Source organism: Protopterus annectens, chromosome 9.part0 (assembly GCF_019279795.1).
Source record: "Protopterus annectens isolate FY-2018-M chromosome 9.part0, PAN1.0, whole genome shotgun sequence".
Lineage (NCBI taxonomy): Eukaryota > Metazoa > Chordata > Ceratodontiformes > Protopteridae > Protopterus > Protopterus annectens.
Window position 1 is genome coordinate 850862489 of NC_056743.1, and position 19200 is coordinate 850881688.

The window sequence follows — 19200 nt, forward strand, 5'->3', positions numbered from 1 at the left end:
TGAGCACTGTTATGATTTTCTTTCCTTTCCATTGTCATGCCCAAGTGTAGTTATTGCCCCTCCCCTATAAACACACAAGTACCATGAGAAATGCCAAAACCACCCCAGTGCCACCACTCCCTTAGCTTGCCTTGCACCTGAATAGGCGTTCTGTGTTTTTTTTATGCTGTTACCTTGACTTTATGGTAGCAGTTCAGAGGTTTTACTGTTTAAAATTAGTATTTTAGTTGACCAAACTGCTTGTATTTGGGAGGGAGGTTACTGAGGTAATAGCATCTCAAGCTGTGTGCCATAGGACAGCACACCTATTGCTGTCGCTCTTTGTATGGTGGGCTTACACTAGAAAGATAATACCTTCACATTTTGTCTAATTGCTGTGTGAACATGGTAACCAAATATGAAATTTGATTCATTTTTTGACAAGTTACGAAAGTGTGATATCTGTCTTTATTTTCTTTCAGAGCTGTGCTGGATTAATTTAAAATAGACTCTTCGATTTTGTCTACAGACATCTGGCTGGACTGGATCTCGTAGCCTGATTTCAGAGTTCTAAGAGCCTGGATTCCATGGCAACATGGTTGAGGAGTTTCAGCCTTCACATACACAAGAAAAACTTTATGTGAGGAAAGGAGGAAAATAAAACTAGACGTGAAAGCACAAAGTATTTTTACCCGGGTGTCTGCTGCCAATGTTTACTTTATCCTTCATGGGTACTGCAGGGAAATTTTCTTTGAGAACAGCTGCTCTGCGTTAATGGCATTTGATTTAAAGATGTGTTAATCTATATGTTTTGCACAGCTCTGTTTCATATTTGTGACTTACTACTGTATATTTGTTCATTAATTAAAATTTTTTTATTGAGGGAGAGAGTGCATACAAAACCAGATGGTAGGCTGGCTTGAATGCTGAAGCGAGGTAGTGTAAATGGCTGAGAGTGATGAAATTATCATACTAAGTGATGATGATGAAGAGGAGGACCCCAAGAGGCAACAAAAAGGCACTACTAACCATCATCAGAGTACTTCTGAGTCTGGCACAAGGCAGTTGCCTCACAAGTCTTCATCTGCAAATTCTACAAATGGAGTGTGTTTGAAACCCAAAGTACTCGGTACAGCTCAGGAAAAAGTGCGAAATGTAGAAGCCCTGAAAACTGAGAATGCACATTTGTTCAATGAGGTAGGTGTTTGTTTTATTTGATAAAAGGTTAAATGTTCCTGTTATACTAGTATACTACGTACGCACGAGTGAATGTATTGTATACCAGTAGATGTGATTATTTCTAGACATTTGTGCATATTAGTCAACAGCTTCACATGTCTACATTTTTTTATGTACAGATGTGTGTGCTTCCCTTTCAGTAATGTAATATGTTCATCATTCTCACTGCTGCAGTAGCATTTGGTTGTTTGGGTTGTATCCTGCCCAGGATACAACAGACCAGTCTTCAACTTCAGTGCTTCCTTGCTGCCTCAAGGAAAAGCATCTCAAAGGCTTCACAGGAGCAGCAGTTGGCTACAGGCTTATTTTGGGGCAGATAAATCCCCATAGGGGTACCCATTCACACAGAAAATATTATCTTTTTAAATATTTTGATGTATTTTTATTTTCTGAAAAAAATGAACGGTTTTATTAATGTCAGAAACTACTGTTTTTAGTGTGTTGCTTATTATTGTGAGAAAAAAATAATGCTGCTTTTGAGGCATTTTTAACTGAATAATTTAAACATTGAAAAGTGTTTTTGTAATTCAAAATGTAGTTTGAATGTTTTGGTGCTTGTGTACACTTTGTGACAGTGTACCTTATTTTACTGCTTGAAACATTTTACCTGAGGGTGTTACCTTTAAGCATTTGAAAGTGTATTCTAGTTCTAGAAATGTATTTTATGTTTGATGCTTATGTATACTTTGTGACAACTTAACTTCCATTTCTTGTTTTGTATGAGTGCACTTTCTATGAAAGGGAGTTGAGAGTTCCGACCAGGGTTTTTGTATACTGCATATGCTTTGAATTTTGTGTGTGTATGTGTGTATCTTGTCTGTCTGTTACTAGTGAACACTTGCCTGATAACTTGCCTTCCGACCTGCTCTTCACAGCAGCTCTTACTAATAATCTTCCTTGACCACAGCATGCTTACTTACATTGGTCCTGTTTCTTCTCCCACTGTACCTACAAAGAAAAAACAACAGAATAGGAGCCGAGCTACACGCTCTAGGGACCTAAACCTTGTCACCACAATAAACAGAACATGCTGGAAGATAGATTCCTGTCCCAGAGACTTCCCATACTCTGGAACAAACTACCTATCTATATCAAACAAAGCTCCTCATTAGCACTCTTCAAGAAAAATCTTGATGATTGGATGAGAAGTAGGAAATTCACCCTGGGGATCACCTCTTTGTGGCTCTGCTTGACAGGGCTACAGGAATATAATTTTCTTGGGTGGTGAAAGCCAGGGTACCTTTTTGGCTATCCTTATATAGGTCCTAGGGTCAATAGCCTAGTACCTACCTATGAACCCTTGTCTGCACTGTGGGCTCAGCCGGTGGTGGATGACTCTGCAGTGGACATTTGTTGGTCCTCCGTCCACTCGCTTTTTTCTCCAGGTTCCTCTGATGTAGTCCCTTCTACCACCATGGACCAGGTGTTGGCTATATCCTTTGCAGCTGTTCAGTGTCCAGTCCAGGTGTGGGAGAACATCTTTGGGACTGTTGAGTTTTTCCAGGAGGTTCTTTGTGGAGGGGCTGGAGAAAGAGACTGGTTTCCCAGAATGAGTTGCCATTTTTCAGTTGGTCTCCTTCCATGGATGTCCCTAGAGAAAAGCTTACACATTGCTCATTCAAAGACCTTTTGTCTGTTCAAAATGTTTTTTGTAGCTCAGTCAGGAGGTTATTGCACAGAAATTCATACAAGAAGCTTGATTAGGTCATTATATTCCCGAGGAGAATATGTTGGAGGATTCTGACATGGGTAGACAGAGACATGGCTTTTTCTTTTCCTAATTATCAAGCTGAAGATTCTGAATCAGAGAAAGGTTTATCCTGTCTAGCTCAATTAGAGAAGTTTTCTTTGTCTAGACTGCTTCCAGGATGAATGATGTATTATTATGGGAACAAATGGAAGTTTCTCCCTTTAAATAAAGAGAGATTCTGATATGCTGCAAGTGGATTTACCTCATGCTACCCTTGGAAGATGTGCTAAATGCTTCCTTTAATCCCCCAAAAGGCAGAACACTTATTAATACCCAGCCCTTCCTCTATGAACTAGAAGGTAAGGTGTTAGGAAGAAGGACATTTTTCTTTTGAAATTTGTCACAGCTTGTGGGACTGTTCTGCCACACTTCCTTTAGAAGGTAGGTCTTGTCTGAATCTACAATTTCTAACCTGTCTCAGATGTCTAATTATGCTTTGAAGAAAGTGTATGATTGTGCAGGTATTGTCTAAGGCCACTACTGCTTCTACTGTTTTGAGAAGATTTGCCTGTGTACATACTCAAAAGTTTTCTGATACGATAAAAGTCTGAGACTTTAAACTTTTAGTTTAGATAAGGTTTTGTTCAGCCCTGCTCCTTTTCAGGTTCTCAAGCAAGTTTGATGACAACGAGAACTTAGTTCAGGGAATCAATAATATTTTTCAAGTCCCGTATACTAAATCTTACAAATCCTCTGTCTTTAAAAAAAAAAAAAAAAATTCCCTGCCATCTTCTGGCAAGCAACGAATGCAAAAAGATGCCAGGTGGGGAACAGTTATTTATTTTTTGTGGATCCTTTCAAAAAAAGGAGGGGGGAGTTGTGTAGACTGGCTGTCAGTCTCTTCCTTTAGTAACAGATTTCGGATTCTTGATGGTTACGTTTGGCACTGCATACGTATACCTCCTTATCCTTTAAACCAAACATTCAGGTTCTTCAACACATGCTTTTACCCTAAGAGTCATACTTCAGTGCCTTTATACTAAAGGGAGGCAGGCTTTTAAGCCGGAATATTCATGGTTTCAATGAATGAGATTTCCTGGAGACGGTTTACTATCATAAATTCGAAACTCGGAATAAAACGTGTCTGAATTTTCGAATTTAAACATCGGAAATGAACATTTCCATATGTCCCTAATGTCGAAAATAGCTGTGTATTGTCGAAAATGTCGACATTTCCAGCAATACACAGCAGTCCCACCCGTCCCTTAACTCCCTACCTAACTAGCCTAAACTCACAGTTATGGAGGGGGGCAAGCCCCCCTGCACCCCCCACACCCCCCAACTTAATATTCCAACTCAGAGATCGCACCTACAGTGAGGAAAGGGATGCATTTCCCTAACCGCACTGTACCACGATCCCCTCACATGAGCGAACGTTATAATTGCAAATGCACAATCCATTCGCAATGATAACGTTCGCTCACATCACCTTTTGAACTATGAAGTATTCGAACATCTGTTGTTCGAATACTTCATAGCCGTGCAATTGCACGTCGGCATTGTGATAGTAAATCCCTGGAGACCATTTCTAGATCTTTCCCGTCATCCTTTTTATGAAAGTACCAAAATTCAAAATGCTGACCCTTCAGCATCTGTTACAGTCATTCTTCTGAGTTTTATGGTACCATTAGTCCTAAATTTCTCAAATTGTTTCTGGGTCACATTTTCATTTCTCTGCATTATCCTTTCAGTTAGCTGCAGCTTCCAGGGTGTTTAAAAAATGTAGAAACCACCGCACGGCACAGTCCACCTTCAATGTAGCAGCGTTGTGTACACCAAAAACACTCCTTGGATATAAAAACAGTATGAATTTATTGAAACAAACAAAACGACTAAGCGCTTTCGCCAGCAATCTGGCTTCTTCAGAGTCGTTTGTTACATCTTTAACCACACATATATATCCTACACAAACTAATTTCATTGGTCAAAAACTCATTGCTACTGAATAATTAAAAACCTTACTAATATTTCATTGTTCACGAAAAATTGTGTTCACTTTATATAAATACATTCTTGCTCATTTCAATATATTTATCTAATAAATAACAGTGTAGCTATATTACTAAATATCTAATATAAAACAATAATCAAAATTACAAAAATTGTTGTTAAAAAAATCTATCTACTAAAAACATAACTAACTGTGGTTAACAAACTGAAATTTATGAAATGTATTTCAACCTTCAAATCTGCTGGGACCTAAGTTTTAACAGAGGTTTAAGGGAAATAAAGTCATTTAGGCCAGGTGGTCTACAAGCATCCAGCCTTAGCAGCCATTCTGTCTCTAACGCTCCTACTCTACTAGAAACATCACCTCCTTCACCATAGTCCCATACTCGCCCTATGACAAAAAATATAAACTTTTTAAAAAATGCACATCTATTACTGTGTAAGAAAAGCGCATTATGTAGATCCTTCTTCTTGATAGATCTTATATGCTCAGCTATCCTGTCACGCAATCTCCTGACAGTTTTACCTACATAATACGCCTCACATGATGTGCAAGTTGCCAAATAAATCACATTCTTTGTCAAACAACTACACTGCCCAGGACATCCAATAGTGTATTTGTGCCCTTCTACACACACATATGTACCCTCATTAATGTACCTGCAGCAATTACACATCCCACACCTTTTCATGACAGATTTATATATCTTCCTATTTTTCTTTTCCAAAATATCTTTCATATTTTGGCCTCTACTATATACTATCACCGGTCCAGCTCTTAGTATATTCTTACTCTCCTCACCCAATACCGTATCCCATGCAGCTCTCAATATATTGGACAGTTCAGGTGACCTATGATTAAACTGCATTACACATCTTAAATCACCACTTTTCCCCTTTTGTTGTTCATTAATCAAATCTACCCCACTACACAAAATAGGTGCATATCTACCGTTTCTTTCCCTTAACACATCTTTCCTAACACTAAGGAGTAATTTCAAGGGATGCCCTCTATCCAGGAACATCCCAATCAATTTAAATAACTCCTCTTTAAATGTACTATCATTGCTCACCAATCTTGAAGTCCTTATCATTTGTCCCCAAATTACTCCTTTGCGCTGATGAAAGGGGTGGCAGCTGCTATAATGTAATAGTGAGTTGGAGTAATTCTCCTTTCTATAGATGTTACTCTCAAATCCTCCATTGTTCTTAACAATCATTAAATCTAGAAAATTCATCCTTTCCTCATGCCATTGGAAAGTGAATTTCAAAAATTCAGTTGTTTCATTTAAATTAACAAACTCAATAGCTGATTGCTCGTCCCCTTTCCATAAGATCAGGATATCGTCCAAGAATCTATTATACATAATTACATTATCCGTGTAATATTTGGATGAAAAAATGTGTTTTCTCCCATGTCAACAACACTGCATTTGCAAACACTGGGGCACATCTCGCACCCATGGCTACTCCTGATACTTGCTGATATAGCTCTCCCTCAAACAAAATGAAATTGTTTTTCAACACAAGCTCCATTAAATCACGCAAGAAATTGGCCTTTGTCCCTTCTATCAAACCACTCTCAATCATAGCCTCATAAAACATTTCCAATCCTTGCTCATGCGGTATGACAGAGAATAAGTTTACAACATCAATTGTAAGAAATCCAAAAGCCACACTCCCTGTCTCTATTTTCCTCAATCTGTCCAGGCAGTGCCATGAGTCCCTTACAATGTGTTGAGCTGCACTAACCACATCCTTGACAGCCACATCAACATATGCTGCAAGGGTTTCCGCTGATCCCCGTGCAGAAACAATAGGCCTAAACTGTAATTTCACTGCCCCCTTGTGAACCTTTGGAATACCAAACAGGTTAGGAAGTCTAGGAAACTCTACATGCAAATAATTATATTCAATTTCATTAATATATCCCTGAAACAATGCATCATGCAGATATAGATCAATTTTGTAGTAGGCCCTGTTAACCTCACCCCTTGAAACAGCGGCATATGTATCGTCACTATTCAAGATGGCAGACATTTGTGAGATGTAGTCAGTGTTGGTCATCACCACCATCCCTCCCCCTTTGTCTGGCTTCATGAATCTGTACAGTCCAGATTTCTTAAGACCGTCCAGCAATTCCCTCTCTTGCCATGTTAAATTATCATTCACATAGTGAACATTACTAAGAGTTTTCCGCATTTGTATTTCAACTAACTTTTCAAAACCCAGTATCTCAGAATTAACGGGAGGAATGAATGTACTCTTTCTTTTAAAATTACTTGTGCTGTTAACAGGGTCTGTATTTACTTCCCAAACTAACCTTTCCTTGTTTGCAAAAAACATTTTCAAGTGCATTTGCCTTGTAAACATTTTAACTTCCAACAATACATGAGCTACATCAAGCTTAAACATAGGTACAAAACTAACACCTTTGCAAAACAATTCAAAATGTGTTTCACCTATAATCAGATCTGTGTAATTGTAAATACAAAAACCTTTTTTCTTTACCAACTGATGGTTACTACCTTCAATTATCACAATATCATTGTTATTTTCTACAAGAATATCCACAATTTCCACATCATCTTTTTCAACTGCAGGTGTCCCATCCCCAGTGTATCCATTTTCAATTGCAAAACATTCATTGTAATCCAAGTGCTCAAAAACATAAGAAAATTCACTATCAGTAATAATAGAATCATGACTGATCTCATGTGAAGAATTGTGAAATGACTCAACATTAACATTCAGTAAATTGGTTAGTATCTCCCCCTCCTGTTCATCCTCCCCCCCCCGGTTGTACTGTTGTGATTCCCCCACAGTCCTGTCTCGATTTTTCAGTCTCTCCGATCTCCGAGGACCGTGCTCGGTGTCCAAAAAATCATCACTGTCCAAAAATTCTGCTTGACAGTCAACATTTACCCCACCATTGTCAATATTGTCATTACCGTTGACTCCCAACCCACGGGCACGTTGTTTCAAACCTGGGGGATAGGCACAGTTGTTCTTGTAATCTGCCGTATCCCTCTCAAGCTTCTTCTTTTAAATTACAAGCGTTTTAGCAACTGTAGAATCTACATTGTTCATTGCCCTATCAAAATTGGCACGATATTGCGGAAACAATAAATCTTTCGTTATACTCACATGCAACCTGCCAATCTGATCCTTTAGCTCAGCCAATTTTAATTCATTGTTGCGCAAAATAATGTCCAACTTTCCCGTCATCCTTTTTATGAAAGTACCAAAATTCAAAATGCTGACCCTTCAGCATCTGTTACAGTCATTCTTCTGAGTTTTATGGTACCATTAGTCCTAAATTTCTCAAATTGTTTCTGGGTCACATTTTCATTTCTCTGCATTATCCTTTCAGTTAGCTGCAGCTTCCAGGGTGTTTAAAAAATGTCTACTTCCAGAGTTAGATATATGTTTTCAAGGGCATACCTAACTCAGGAAAGGGTGGATTTGTATCTGGAAACTTGAATCTACTCCATTCAGTTTGAGATTTCAGCCAGAGAATATCTGGGGATTCTAGGTTTTCTGGTTTCTATGGTTCATGATTCCGCTTGCCAGGTTACACATTAGAAAAATAACATTGTTTAAAGAGAAAAATGAACTCGACATTCTCATCCCCTGGGATTTTCAGATTGTATTCTTGTGCTGTTTCAGGAAAGAACTACATTGGTACAAACTTTAAGATATCTGTCTTTTCCTGCATTAGAAGTCCTTCAAAGAGATTTCTAAAAGGCAGTCTAAAAGCACAATCCCGTTTGATGGAGTTCAGGATGATTTTTTTTGAACATTTGAGTGTGGGGTGAATGAATTTTCCATGGGGTAAAGGTGCAAGGCTTGTGGGACAATTCAGACAGACTAAAGCACACAAATGTTAGAGAGATGCTGTCTGTGTTCCACCCTATAGAATCTGTTCATGACCTGGCCTCAAGGATGATTACAAGTGATTACAGACAGTACCACATCAATGTGGTGCATAAGCAAACTGGGGGCATCAGGTTTTACCCTTGTGCAGGCTGGCTACGATGGCTTTGGAGATGCTTCTACAGCATTCTATAACCCTCCAAGAGTCTTGCATACCTATGGAGCAAAATGTAGTGGCAGCTACCTTCCAGTCCTCTTAATTAGTTGTTGGTGTGATGTTATGTGGTAGTGCCATCTGTGCTAGTGAGAGTAGGGCAGTACATATGCCAGAATATCTAGCTGGAGTTTTGTAAAGAATTTTGGGTTATCTGACTATCGCACTGACTTGTACTGATGTTTGAATTAAAAATATGTTTGTAAAGTTACAAAAGAATGTAGGCATGTATATTGGGTTGTGTTGTTGTAACTGATCAAATGTGTATGTTTATCAGAGAACACTGGAAGGGTAGAAAGTTTGAAATTGTGTTATAGGTTTCTGATTCTGTCACAGATCTTAGCAAAGGTGCGTGTGTGTTGTACCAGAGTGAGGAGACCAAAGGTAATGTCATCATCTAACCAGCATCTGGTTTCTTTGGAATTCTTGCAGCAGCACCGTGGAACCTGACAGGAAAGATTTCTGACAGGATATGTATTTCACACATCCACGTAGACAGATATCATCTGGGTTTTGCTGTAGTAAGATGCTCCGCACAGATCAGCTTGCATTGCTTTAGTAAGTAGTCAGGGAACAGTAACTCTTTAATTAATGGGGGACAATTAGTGAGAATAGTTTAGTGTTTTCTGCGTCTGTGAGAAATTTCCAACTGTATATCTCTGTGGTTGAAACTTATTGTATTCAGTATTTTCCTGTTTTATTAATCATTAAATATTTTAATAATTTTCATTGTAGCTAGTCCTTTTGAGAATACTTTTAACATTTTGAGAGTACTTATGCTTGTTTTAGTGACACTGTGGCCACTTCTGAAAGCCTTGTTGCTTTGGTCACTCCGTAACATTTGTATCAGTATTAACTTTACACTGTATAATTGGGTACCTTTTTGTAAGAGTTTCAGGGTAGCTGACTGGTGGCAGCATGATTACCTCAAAGTCTGTGCAGAAAGGGGCACAGCTAGTAAATCTGTGCCAGCTTTTTCCCTGGTGTGTATGTGTGTGAAACACAAATATATCCAAGTGTGTGTGTCCGCTACTGGGAACAGGAACACAGAGTTCCAAAGTAGTCCGTTTTGTATAGGCCTGGAGAGAGAGAGAGAGAGAGAGAGAGAGCATCCAGCCCTAGGTCCGGAGTGTGCGCCCTCTGCGCTCTTAAGAGAAACAATGTTTGGTACGGGGTTCTGCATCTGAAAATACTGTGTGAATCCATCTTTGCTCTTGGTGACCGTCCTTCACCTGAGTCCGTGGTGAGGACTGAGTCTCTTTGGTGTCCCAGAGTAGGGCCCCGTCATAGTTGGGATGAAAAGCTATGTGTATATTTTTTGTGGTTTCGGGAAGAGTAGGCTTTTTCTTTTTGTTTGGGCAACAAAGTCCTGAAGTTGTCCCTACTCTTGTCTGCTGATTTCAGGGGCTAGCCAGTCAACAGTGTATTTAAGTGTGGGACTGAGTCAGAATTTTTTAAAGACTGTCTTGTATTCTGGGCAGGATACAGCCCAAATAGCCAAATCTACTGCAACAGTGAAGAATTTGAACATGTACTGTTATCGTATATACAACTTACATAACTGTACTGTCTTAAACTTTGCCGATTGACTTAATGCAGTTGATTGAATGCGAGATTTTAATCCAGATTTTTCGGTCACTGTCCAATGTCTCTCTTGATTCCCTCCTTTTTGAGGACAAATTAAGCTCCTGGCACTTCTGTCATAGTATCGCTTCTGTTTCATATTCCATTTTGTTAAGCAGTTCCAAAGTTTGCATTCTGCTTACTGCTACTAATGTGCTAAAACTGGCAGTTCGGATCTTATCCTTCCTGCTGTCAACAACTGTAAAGATAAGCCAACAGAGTATAAATATGTACCTCTGTAGTCTGACAATGGAAGATGACTGGTGATCTCATCTGATTTGTGCATAGGTGTGTACTAGGCTAATAGCCCTGGAGCCTTTACAAGCCTAGCCCATAGAAGTGCCCTGGCATTGTGCCACCCAACGTTAGTTTCCAGTGCCTTTATCAAGCAGAGCCACTGGAGTGATCCCGGGGGTGAACTTTCTATTTCCCATCCACTCATCAAGATTTCTCTTGAAGAGGGCCAGTGAGGTCCTCTGCTTGACATGTATGGGAAGTCTATTCCTGAACATGGGCAGTCTCTGGGTTATGAACCTGTCCCTCCAGCATGTTCTGTTGATTGTGGTAATGAGGTTGAGGTCTCTGGAGCATGTGGTGCAGAGAGATTGGGATTTCTTTAGATGTAACATTTCTAACAGAGCTGGCTCAGACATGGCTTTGTAAGTTGAACAGAGATCTCCTCTTAGTAGACGATATGAGACAGAGAATAGCTGCAGTTTTTTGAGTCTGTCCGTGTAGGACATGTATTTAAGGCGTAGGATCCTCTCTGTGAGGTACTTTTGTGGCCTGTCCAGCTGTTGTAGGTGTCTCGTGAGGTACATGCCAAATGGGGCATTATACTTTGATTGGTCTAATGAGGGAGAGTAGATAGAAATGATTACCTCTTTCTTCCTGGATGCAAAACCCTTGGTAATGATATGTGCCACATAGGACTTTCTGACCACAATGGCAATGTGGTGATCTCTTGTAACACCTTCAGTATTCAGTGGGCTCCCATCGATGTGGTAATTAGTGTGAACTGAGTTTTTCCCAAAGGGGGATGACAACACATTTTTTGGCATTAAGCTCAAGACCATGGTTTCGATACTAGTCATTGGTCTCAGTGAGGCCTTTCTGTAGGCTGTCTCCATCACTTGGGGAGTTAATAATGGCTCACAGCTTGCAGTCGTCTGTGGACTTCTGAGAAGTAGATGCCAAACAGGAGAGGACCCAGGACCGATCCCACTCATGACTTGTTGGGAGTCTGACTTGGAGTCCACTACTTTCACACTGTGGGTTCTATCTGTGAGCCAATTTGCAACCCACCTAATGATATAGGGGTTTATGTCTAGTTTGGTGAATTTATCAATAATTCCTGAGTGAGGAGTGTTATCAAAGACCTTGGCCAGATCGAGGTAGGCTGTATGAACTGCCTTAACTTCATCTGCAACTCTGGTGATGGACTCAAAGTCAACCAGATTGAGCAGGCATGATCTGCCTTTCACAAAACCAAATTGCATGGGATCTAGAGTTTGGAGATCCCCTATATCCTTGTTAATTAAGTCCATGATGATGTGCTCTATAGCTTTGCGTATTAGACTCGGGCTAATGGGGTGATCATTTCCAGGGTCTGTAGCCACTCCTCCTTTATGGAGAGGGATGACTGTAGCAGTGCGCCATTTGGTAGGGAACAAAGCCTGAGGTGAGACTGTGAGTGAACAGGGCACACAGATGTGGTGCTAGTTCACTTTGTAATTCATGTGGAACACAGCCAGGGATATTGTCTGGTCCCATGGAAGCTGAATTCTTGGCCTAGGACCATGCAACTTTAACCTGTGCTGCAGTAATGCTGGGTGCCTGGCATTCTTCCGGTATTGAGATTGGTCCTTTGATGGGGAAAGAAGGGTAAAGTTGGCATTGAATCTGTTGGCCAGTATGTTGGCAATATCTGTTGGCTCAGTATAGGAGGTACCCTTCCGCAGTAACTCGAGCAAACCTGGATATTGCCGTAGAGATTCTTGATATAACTATAGAAGGCTTTGTGGTTGATGTCCTTCAAGAATGCAACTGCAGTCATAACATGTGGGTTGTCCTGCCTCAGGCAGCCCTCGGTCGGCCGGATTCCAAAGTCTGGGTCCGACGTCGGCTGATGTCGCATTTCTCTCCGACGTCAGAGCGGCTAGAGTACATAAGCATCAGCCGACGCCATTTTCTTCAGTCTTTCTTGCCGCACGGTGCCCGAAGCAGAAGCAGTTCGCAAGTGCCGGTCGGTCAGCTCCTGTATTCTACGATACCGAAGTCATCAAAAAAGTTAAGTACCCCGTTGGGGACCTTTTCTTGCCTCAGCCGATGTCAGAAATTACTGAAAAAGTTAACAATTGTCTTTTTTGTGGTAAACAAATACCTCATAAGGATTTCCACTCTTACTGCCTCCCTTGCCTGGGCCCAGACCACGACGTCTCAGCCTGTGTAGCCTGTGCTCGCTTCAACAAGCGCACTCTCAGGCTCCGGGCGGAGTTCACTGAAGATTTTTTTCGGCGATAACTTTGCTTACACCATGCCGTCGGATCTTCCGACATCGCAAACTCCCAAAAAGCGAAAAGACCGGGACCGACATCCCCGGCCCGTGTCTACCACCGACTCCACGCCAAAACCTAGCGCGAGTGCTCCGGTTCCCTCTGAGACGGTCTCTCCACCGCTCCGAGCCGAAGACACTGCATTACCGACGACTCCGATTCCAGACATTACTCCGACGCCAGTTATAGATTTTCCTCCGGATACCGAAACCGAGGAAATGCCCAAGACCATTGTTGTAGACAAGGTCACTCCTGCACGTGGAGCTGCCAGGCCTCCTATGGCCATGTCTATTAAGGCCTACACTAGGGCTAAGGCAGCCAGCAAAACAAAACATATTACTTCTAAATCCTTACCTCAGCCTACTCCAGAGACGCAAATTATGTCCATGGCTGCTGATTTAATTTCCATGATAAGAGGTTCACAGGCCCATCCTGAGAGAGGATCCCAGCCCCCTCCTGATAAAAGGCCCCGGGTTGAACCCTCTGACCCTACTCCTTCAGATGAAGATTCTGAGGGCTCTGTCCACTCTGATAGCCAGGAAGAGCTCTTTCAGACCTATGAGGACTCAGATGCAGAAGATTCCATCCCCTCGGCCTCCCCTCCTGAGGATAGCTGGCTTTGGAGGTTTTGATGAGGGATCTCAAACTATTTTGTTGAGGCTAATAAGAAAATTTTTCCAGTTTGGGACTTCACCTTTTTCTGCAACCGTTTCTTCCTTCTGGTAGAGTTTATTTATAGCAGGGAACCACCAGATTGGCTTCCTTTTTTTGGAGGAGAGCATCTTGGTTCTGTTGGATATGGCTAGTTCCATGCATTTAGGTACGTGTTCGTACAGTGCATTGATGTATGATTCAGCAGTCATGCATCTATTTTGCATTGGCATGGGTGCAGTGAAGTTAGCCACCTCTGCTTTTAGGAGTCCAAAGTCCGCTTTGGAGAAGTTTATCATCGTGGATACCTTTGTTGGGGGTGTGGGTGAGATGTGGATTTCAATTGTGATTAGTTTGTGATTGGATGTAACCAGGGAGGAATTGACTATTGGTGTAGCAACGGTTGCCCATGTTAGTAATAACTAGGTCAAGGATGTTGCTTCCTCTAGTCGGAGTAAGAAAGAGCTGCTCCAGGGTTTTGGAATTGATGAGTTCCAGGAAGCATCGAGCCAGTGTGTTGGTGCAGGAGTAGTTTTCCAAGTTGATGGAGGGGTAGTTGAAGTTACCTAGTATGAGAGCGTTGGGTTGGATCTAAATAGTTTCTAGGGTGCTTAGGAATGTGGGGTGAGAGTCTTGGGACATGGTTGAGGACCTATAGCAGGCTATGACCTGAATCACCATCTTACCCAATGTTAGTTGTACCTGGAGTATATCAGATGTGTTATGCTGGGCTACTAGTATGGAGGTGTCCATATCCTTTATGAATATGGAGACACCACTACCTTTGGAGCTTTGCTCCATGTTCTGGGACCGAAAGGTGTGGAATGAGTTATAGCCTGGTAGCGCAGGGGTGCTTTTATGCTGCTTTAACCAGGTCTCCATTAAAGCACAAATGTCAGTGTTGTGCATTGTGAGGAGTGCTTCAAGTGAGTGCATATTGAGATTTAGACTTCTAGCATTGAGCAACATGTCCCTCTGATTGCATTTATTTATAGCTGTTACAATGGTAATTTGGTCTTTGGAGCACTAGCTAAAAAGGGCACTATGGGGTGACAAAAGCCTTAGCCAGTACCTGGAAACCCAGGGTTGACAGATGCAGGCCATCTCTGGCAAAGCATCGAGGTCTGTCAGTCATATCATCCCAAGCAGACAGATATGGATCCCCATAGAATGACACCAGAAACTTAGCCAATTGTTGATTTCAAATAATTTTCTGTTTGTACTGCAGTATCATTCTGGGCGGTGGTAGGATGCTGCTTGGGGCTAGGGTCATACCTGCCTGGGCCACGCAATCCGAGAGCTCCACCATGTCTCTTTTCATATAGTCCAGGGAGGTGTGTCTCAGGTCATTCACACCCACATGGACATTGACCGAGTCATACTTGTACTTGAGGAGTGACCTGAGTGCATGTGTTTTATTTCGGATTCTGGCACCTGACAGACTGCTGACTGTTAATTCTCCTTATTTAACCGAGTGAGTGGGACGTCAGTATGTCTCACTAATGGAGTCACCTATGAGTATTGGATTGAGCAAGCTGTTTTGCGTTAGGGGCTTGAGTTGAGGGGCACCCTGTGTAGGTGAGCTATGTGTCTTGTGGTTTGTGCTTTGTTGTGGTGGTAGAGTGCATTTCTGCCATGGAGGTCTCTGCTGTTTGGGTAAATTTCTATTGAGAGCCTCTGTGAAGGTGGGTGTGTGGTTTGTGTTTTTATGTGAGGGCTGTGATGATGGGTGTTCTGGAGGGCTATGTCTTCCATGTGGTGTGGTGCAGGTGTTGAACTCCTCCTCTTGACTAGCTATTCTGGTCTTGGCTGAAGAATGCATGGCTTCTATTTTGGAGATATAAGCGCATCTCTCACACGTCTGAGTGTTGTGAGGTAAGAGGAGAGGGTTGTCTGTGTACATGAGGCAGCTGCTACACTGCCTCAGAATGCCCAAGTTCACCAGGTTAATAGGAGAAAGCACAGGAAACTGACCTGTAGACATGTCAGGAGGAATAGTCATCATTACTAAGTACTGGAGGTGTTTCCTTGTAGGACATCTAGTGCTGATAGCACTTGTGTGCGCTACAATAATTGCTACAAAATGTCTGAAGTGCTAGGTAAATAAGCTAATTGGAGAGAGAAGACATCTAAAGAGAGAAGAGATCTAGCAAGATCTAGGGGAAAAATTGAAGAGCAGACTTTCTGGCACTAGTAATATACTTTAAGTGCAGTGCAAACTAGCACACTTTGAGTGTGTAGCAGTATTAAAGCAAAATGCAGTTAAATGAAAAAAAAAATACTTGTATCAAGTGCAGAAAGCAGTATAATTGGAAAAAAATCAAAATGGAGACACTTAAAGTCTCTCTTTCTCTTTTTTGTTGCTGTTGTAGTCTGCTGGATGCCGCAACAGGATCAGCGGAGCTTAAACAAGCGCAAACCAGAGCAAATGCAGGCTTTTAAATCAGAAGGTTGAAAGGGATCGAAAAACAGCCCAAACGGCCAATAAACTGCAATTTCAGAGGCAGAAACCACTCCTCTTGTGGGAGATAGGCTACCTCTTGCTTACCACTCCCACTGATAAGCTGGAAGGCTTCCCTCTAAAACAGAAAGGTCTGGGGAACTCAGAAACTTACAAAACAGTCCTGGATACAGCAAATCTGTATCTGAACTACTCTGAGTAACGGGAAAAAAAAACAGTTCACCTGTAGCTGGAATACCTCAAAAAGGATTTAAAACCGTGCAGCTGAAGCTCTGGATGCTGCAGACCTGTGTTTAGACTGATACTCAATTTTAAAGGTTAAGAACTCAGAAAAAACTCACAATGACGCACAGATTAATCACTTATAGTTAAAAGAATAGCACTTGCAGTATGAGAATAGTTAAACGGCAATAAATTGCAGTAGATGGCAATGAAGCATAGTGAATCAGTAGATTGCTTTGAAACAATAGCTCTCAAATCACAACAGTAACGGGCAGTACTGTTAAAGCAGCGATTCAGTAGAATACTGTCATCAATTTAGTGAGGCTAACAACAAGCAGTAATAAATATGGCAAACAACAAAATGAAGTAGAGAGGTACAGTTTTTTTTTTTTTGTAGTAGAAAGTGAAGAGACCGAAGATAATGAGATTATTCAAGGTTCAGAGGCTAAAGGAAGTAGTAGAATGAGCTGATGTAATGTGACTGGAGGGGAATGTCCAGTATCAGCTTTATACCAGAGGTGGGCAACTAAAAGCCCCCAGGATTTAAGATCACCACAGCTGGACGGGTGGATGGAGAAAAAACACAACTGTACAGATTACAGAGATATGTAGTAAAACAGCAGTGCAGAAGACAAATTGAAAATATTTTATCTTTTTCCAATATTACAGCAGGGCAAAAGGCAGGCAGGCAGTCTCTTTGCAGCTTTGAATAGCTTGAGCAAACAAGTATTTCTGATTTAAAATTTCTTCTTTTTCTGCTGTTCCCGTTAGGGGTAGCCACAGCGGATCATCTGTTCCCATTTCTTCCTGTCCTCTGCATCTTGCTCTGTCATACCAACAACCTACATGTCCTCTCTTACTACATCCGTAAACCTAATCTTAGGCCTTCCTCTTTTCTTCTTACCTGGTAGCTCCATCCTTAGCATCTTTTTCCCAATATACCCAACATCCCTGCTCAGCACATGTACAAACCAACGCAATCTCGCCTCTCTGGCTTTGTCTCCAAACTGTCCAACCTGAGCTGACCTGCTGGCTACCTGCTGGCTATTAAAGGCAGAGAAGCAGAAACCAGCCAAATTATCCAATCAAAAATAACATGTTTTGTAAGAATGCTTTTAACTAGATTAAACAAAACTGATTTGCTTCCTGCCAGAAAGAAAACAGCTAGGCCTCTCGACAAAAGATTTCACTACAAAGTTGAAAGGGTCAAAAACAGTATATTCAGCTCTATCAGACAACAAAAAGGAAACTAAAACCAGTTATACCGATTGCAAAAACAGTTGTACAGATTACAGAGATATGTAGTAAAACAGAAGTGCAGAAAACAATTGAAAATAAACACTTGTCTTTTTCCAGTATTACAGCAGAGCAAAAGGTAGAAGGCCAGTCTCTCGGCAGCTTTGAACAGCTTGAGCAAACAAAGTTTTCAAGGTATTTTTCAATGTAGGAAAATTTCATTTGGCAATTTGATTGTTGATATTTTGCACTTGAATTGATATGCTGAAGTCAAGCTGTTGAAAAATATTTGAATTATTGATTGACAGGTTTGTACCATTGTGTGACATCACACACGCACAAGAATGTGATGTCTTGCAAAAATTGATTTATCACGCACACTACTGTGCCGGAAGTACTGTGCTGTCTTTAGGCCTGGGCCTAAGGTTGTATATTTTAACTGTATTTGATGCTTCATATAATTATTATGCTGAAAAATTAACCCCCGCTTTTAGGTAAGATAATGTCATAATTTTTGAGGTATGTTCCTCATGTTTGATTTTTTTTTGTATGCTACATAAGCAGTTTTATTTGCTCTTGCTGTGCTGGTGTGTTAGACAAATTCATGACATCTTTAGCTGTTTCTGTACATTTGTAAACTCCATGATTAGATTACATAGATTTTCAGAAGCATTTTGTTTTTCACTTTTGATGGTATGAGTTTGTCACTGTTAAAACAGCAAACCCTGAGTATACTACTTTTTCTGTGTGAAAGCATAGTATTCTTTAACTTCTAGATGTAGATGTTTTGTCTTGCCTGGCCACTGTGTCAGTGTAGTTTCTTTTAACATATGTATTTCTTTAGCTTTGTTGTTTTCATTTCTAATTTCTCTGGAGTTATTGGGATTTATTCAACAACCCAAAGTACTCCCATGTGTTCTTCCTACAGGTTTTCCAGATTTGTTAGTAGTATGCATCAGTCTTTGTACGCCACTTCCACAAGATATTTATGAATTGTCTCCATTGTTCTGCAGTCTTGCAGGTGGTTTTAAAATGGATTTCTGACCAAGCTTTACAGACACTTCTCGTTTCCACTCTAATTTTTTTGTGCACACAATTGTGAAATTTCTGACATTCAGAGACTAGCATTTATTTCTCAGTTTGCGAAAATATGGTTTGTGCATCTGTCGGAACTTTTGAAGGCCAAGTAATAAGCCAAGCATTTTTGCTTTAGTACTTTTACTGGCCTTCTCTGGCTTTCATCCACTTGAAGCGTCAAAGGCAATGCTGCATCAACTGTGTAGATGCCATAGCTGTCAGTCTCTTTAGTAAATCAAATGCTTAGTTTGTTCCTGTATCCAACTCGTAGATTGTGTCCTACGGGGCTAGATTTCTTAGAGGTACTTATTCTGACAAGTGAGGTAGGAACTTTGGTGTTATGCCTTCCCTAAGAACTGTAGTAATG

The 19200-nt window shown here is 41.0% G+C and overlaps 1 protein-coding gene across 1 annotated transcript in view; it reads left to right on the forward strand.

Moving 5' to 3' along the window:
• The window catches only part of DAXX (death domain associated protein), an 894338-nt gene that overhangs the window by 33353 nt on the left and 841785 nt on the right, over nt 1-19200 (forward strand). Inside the window, exon 2 of the mRNA XM_044083553.1 lies at nt 462-1176. Within this exon, the coding sequence (XP_043939488.1) occupies nt 925-1176 (252 nt within the window). The 5' untranslated portion in view covers nt 462-924. The remainder of the gene's footprint in view (nt 1-461; nt 1177-19200) is intronic.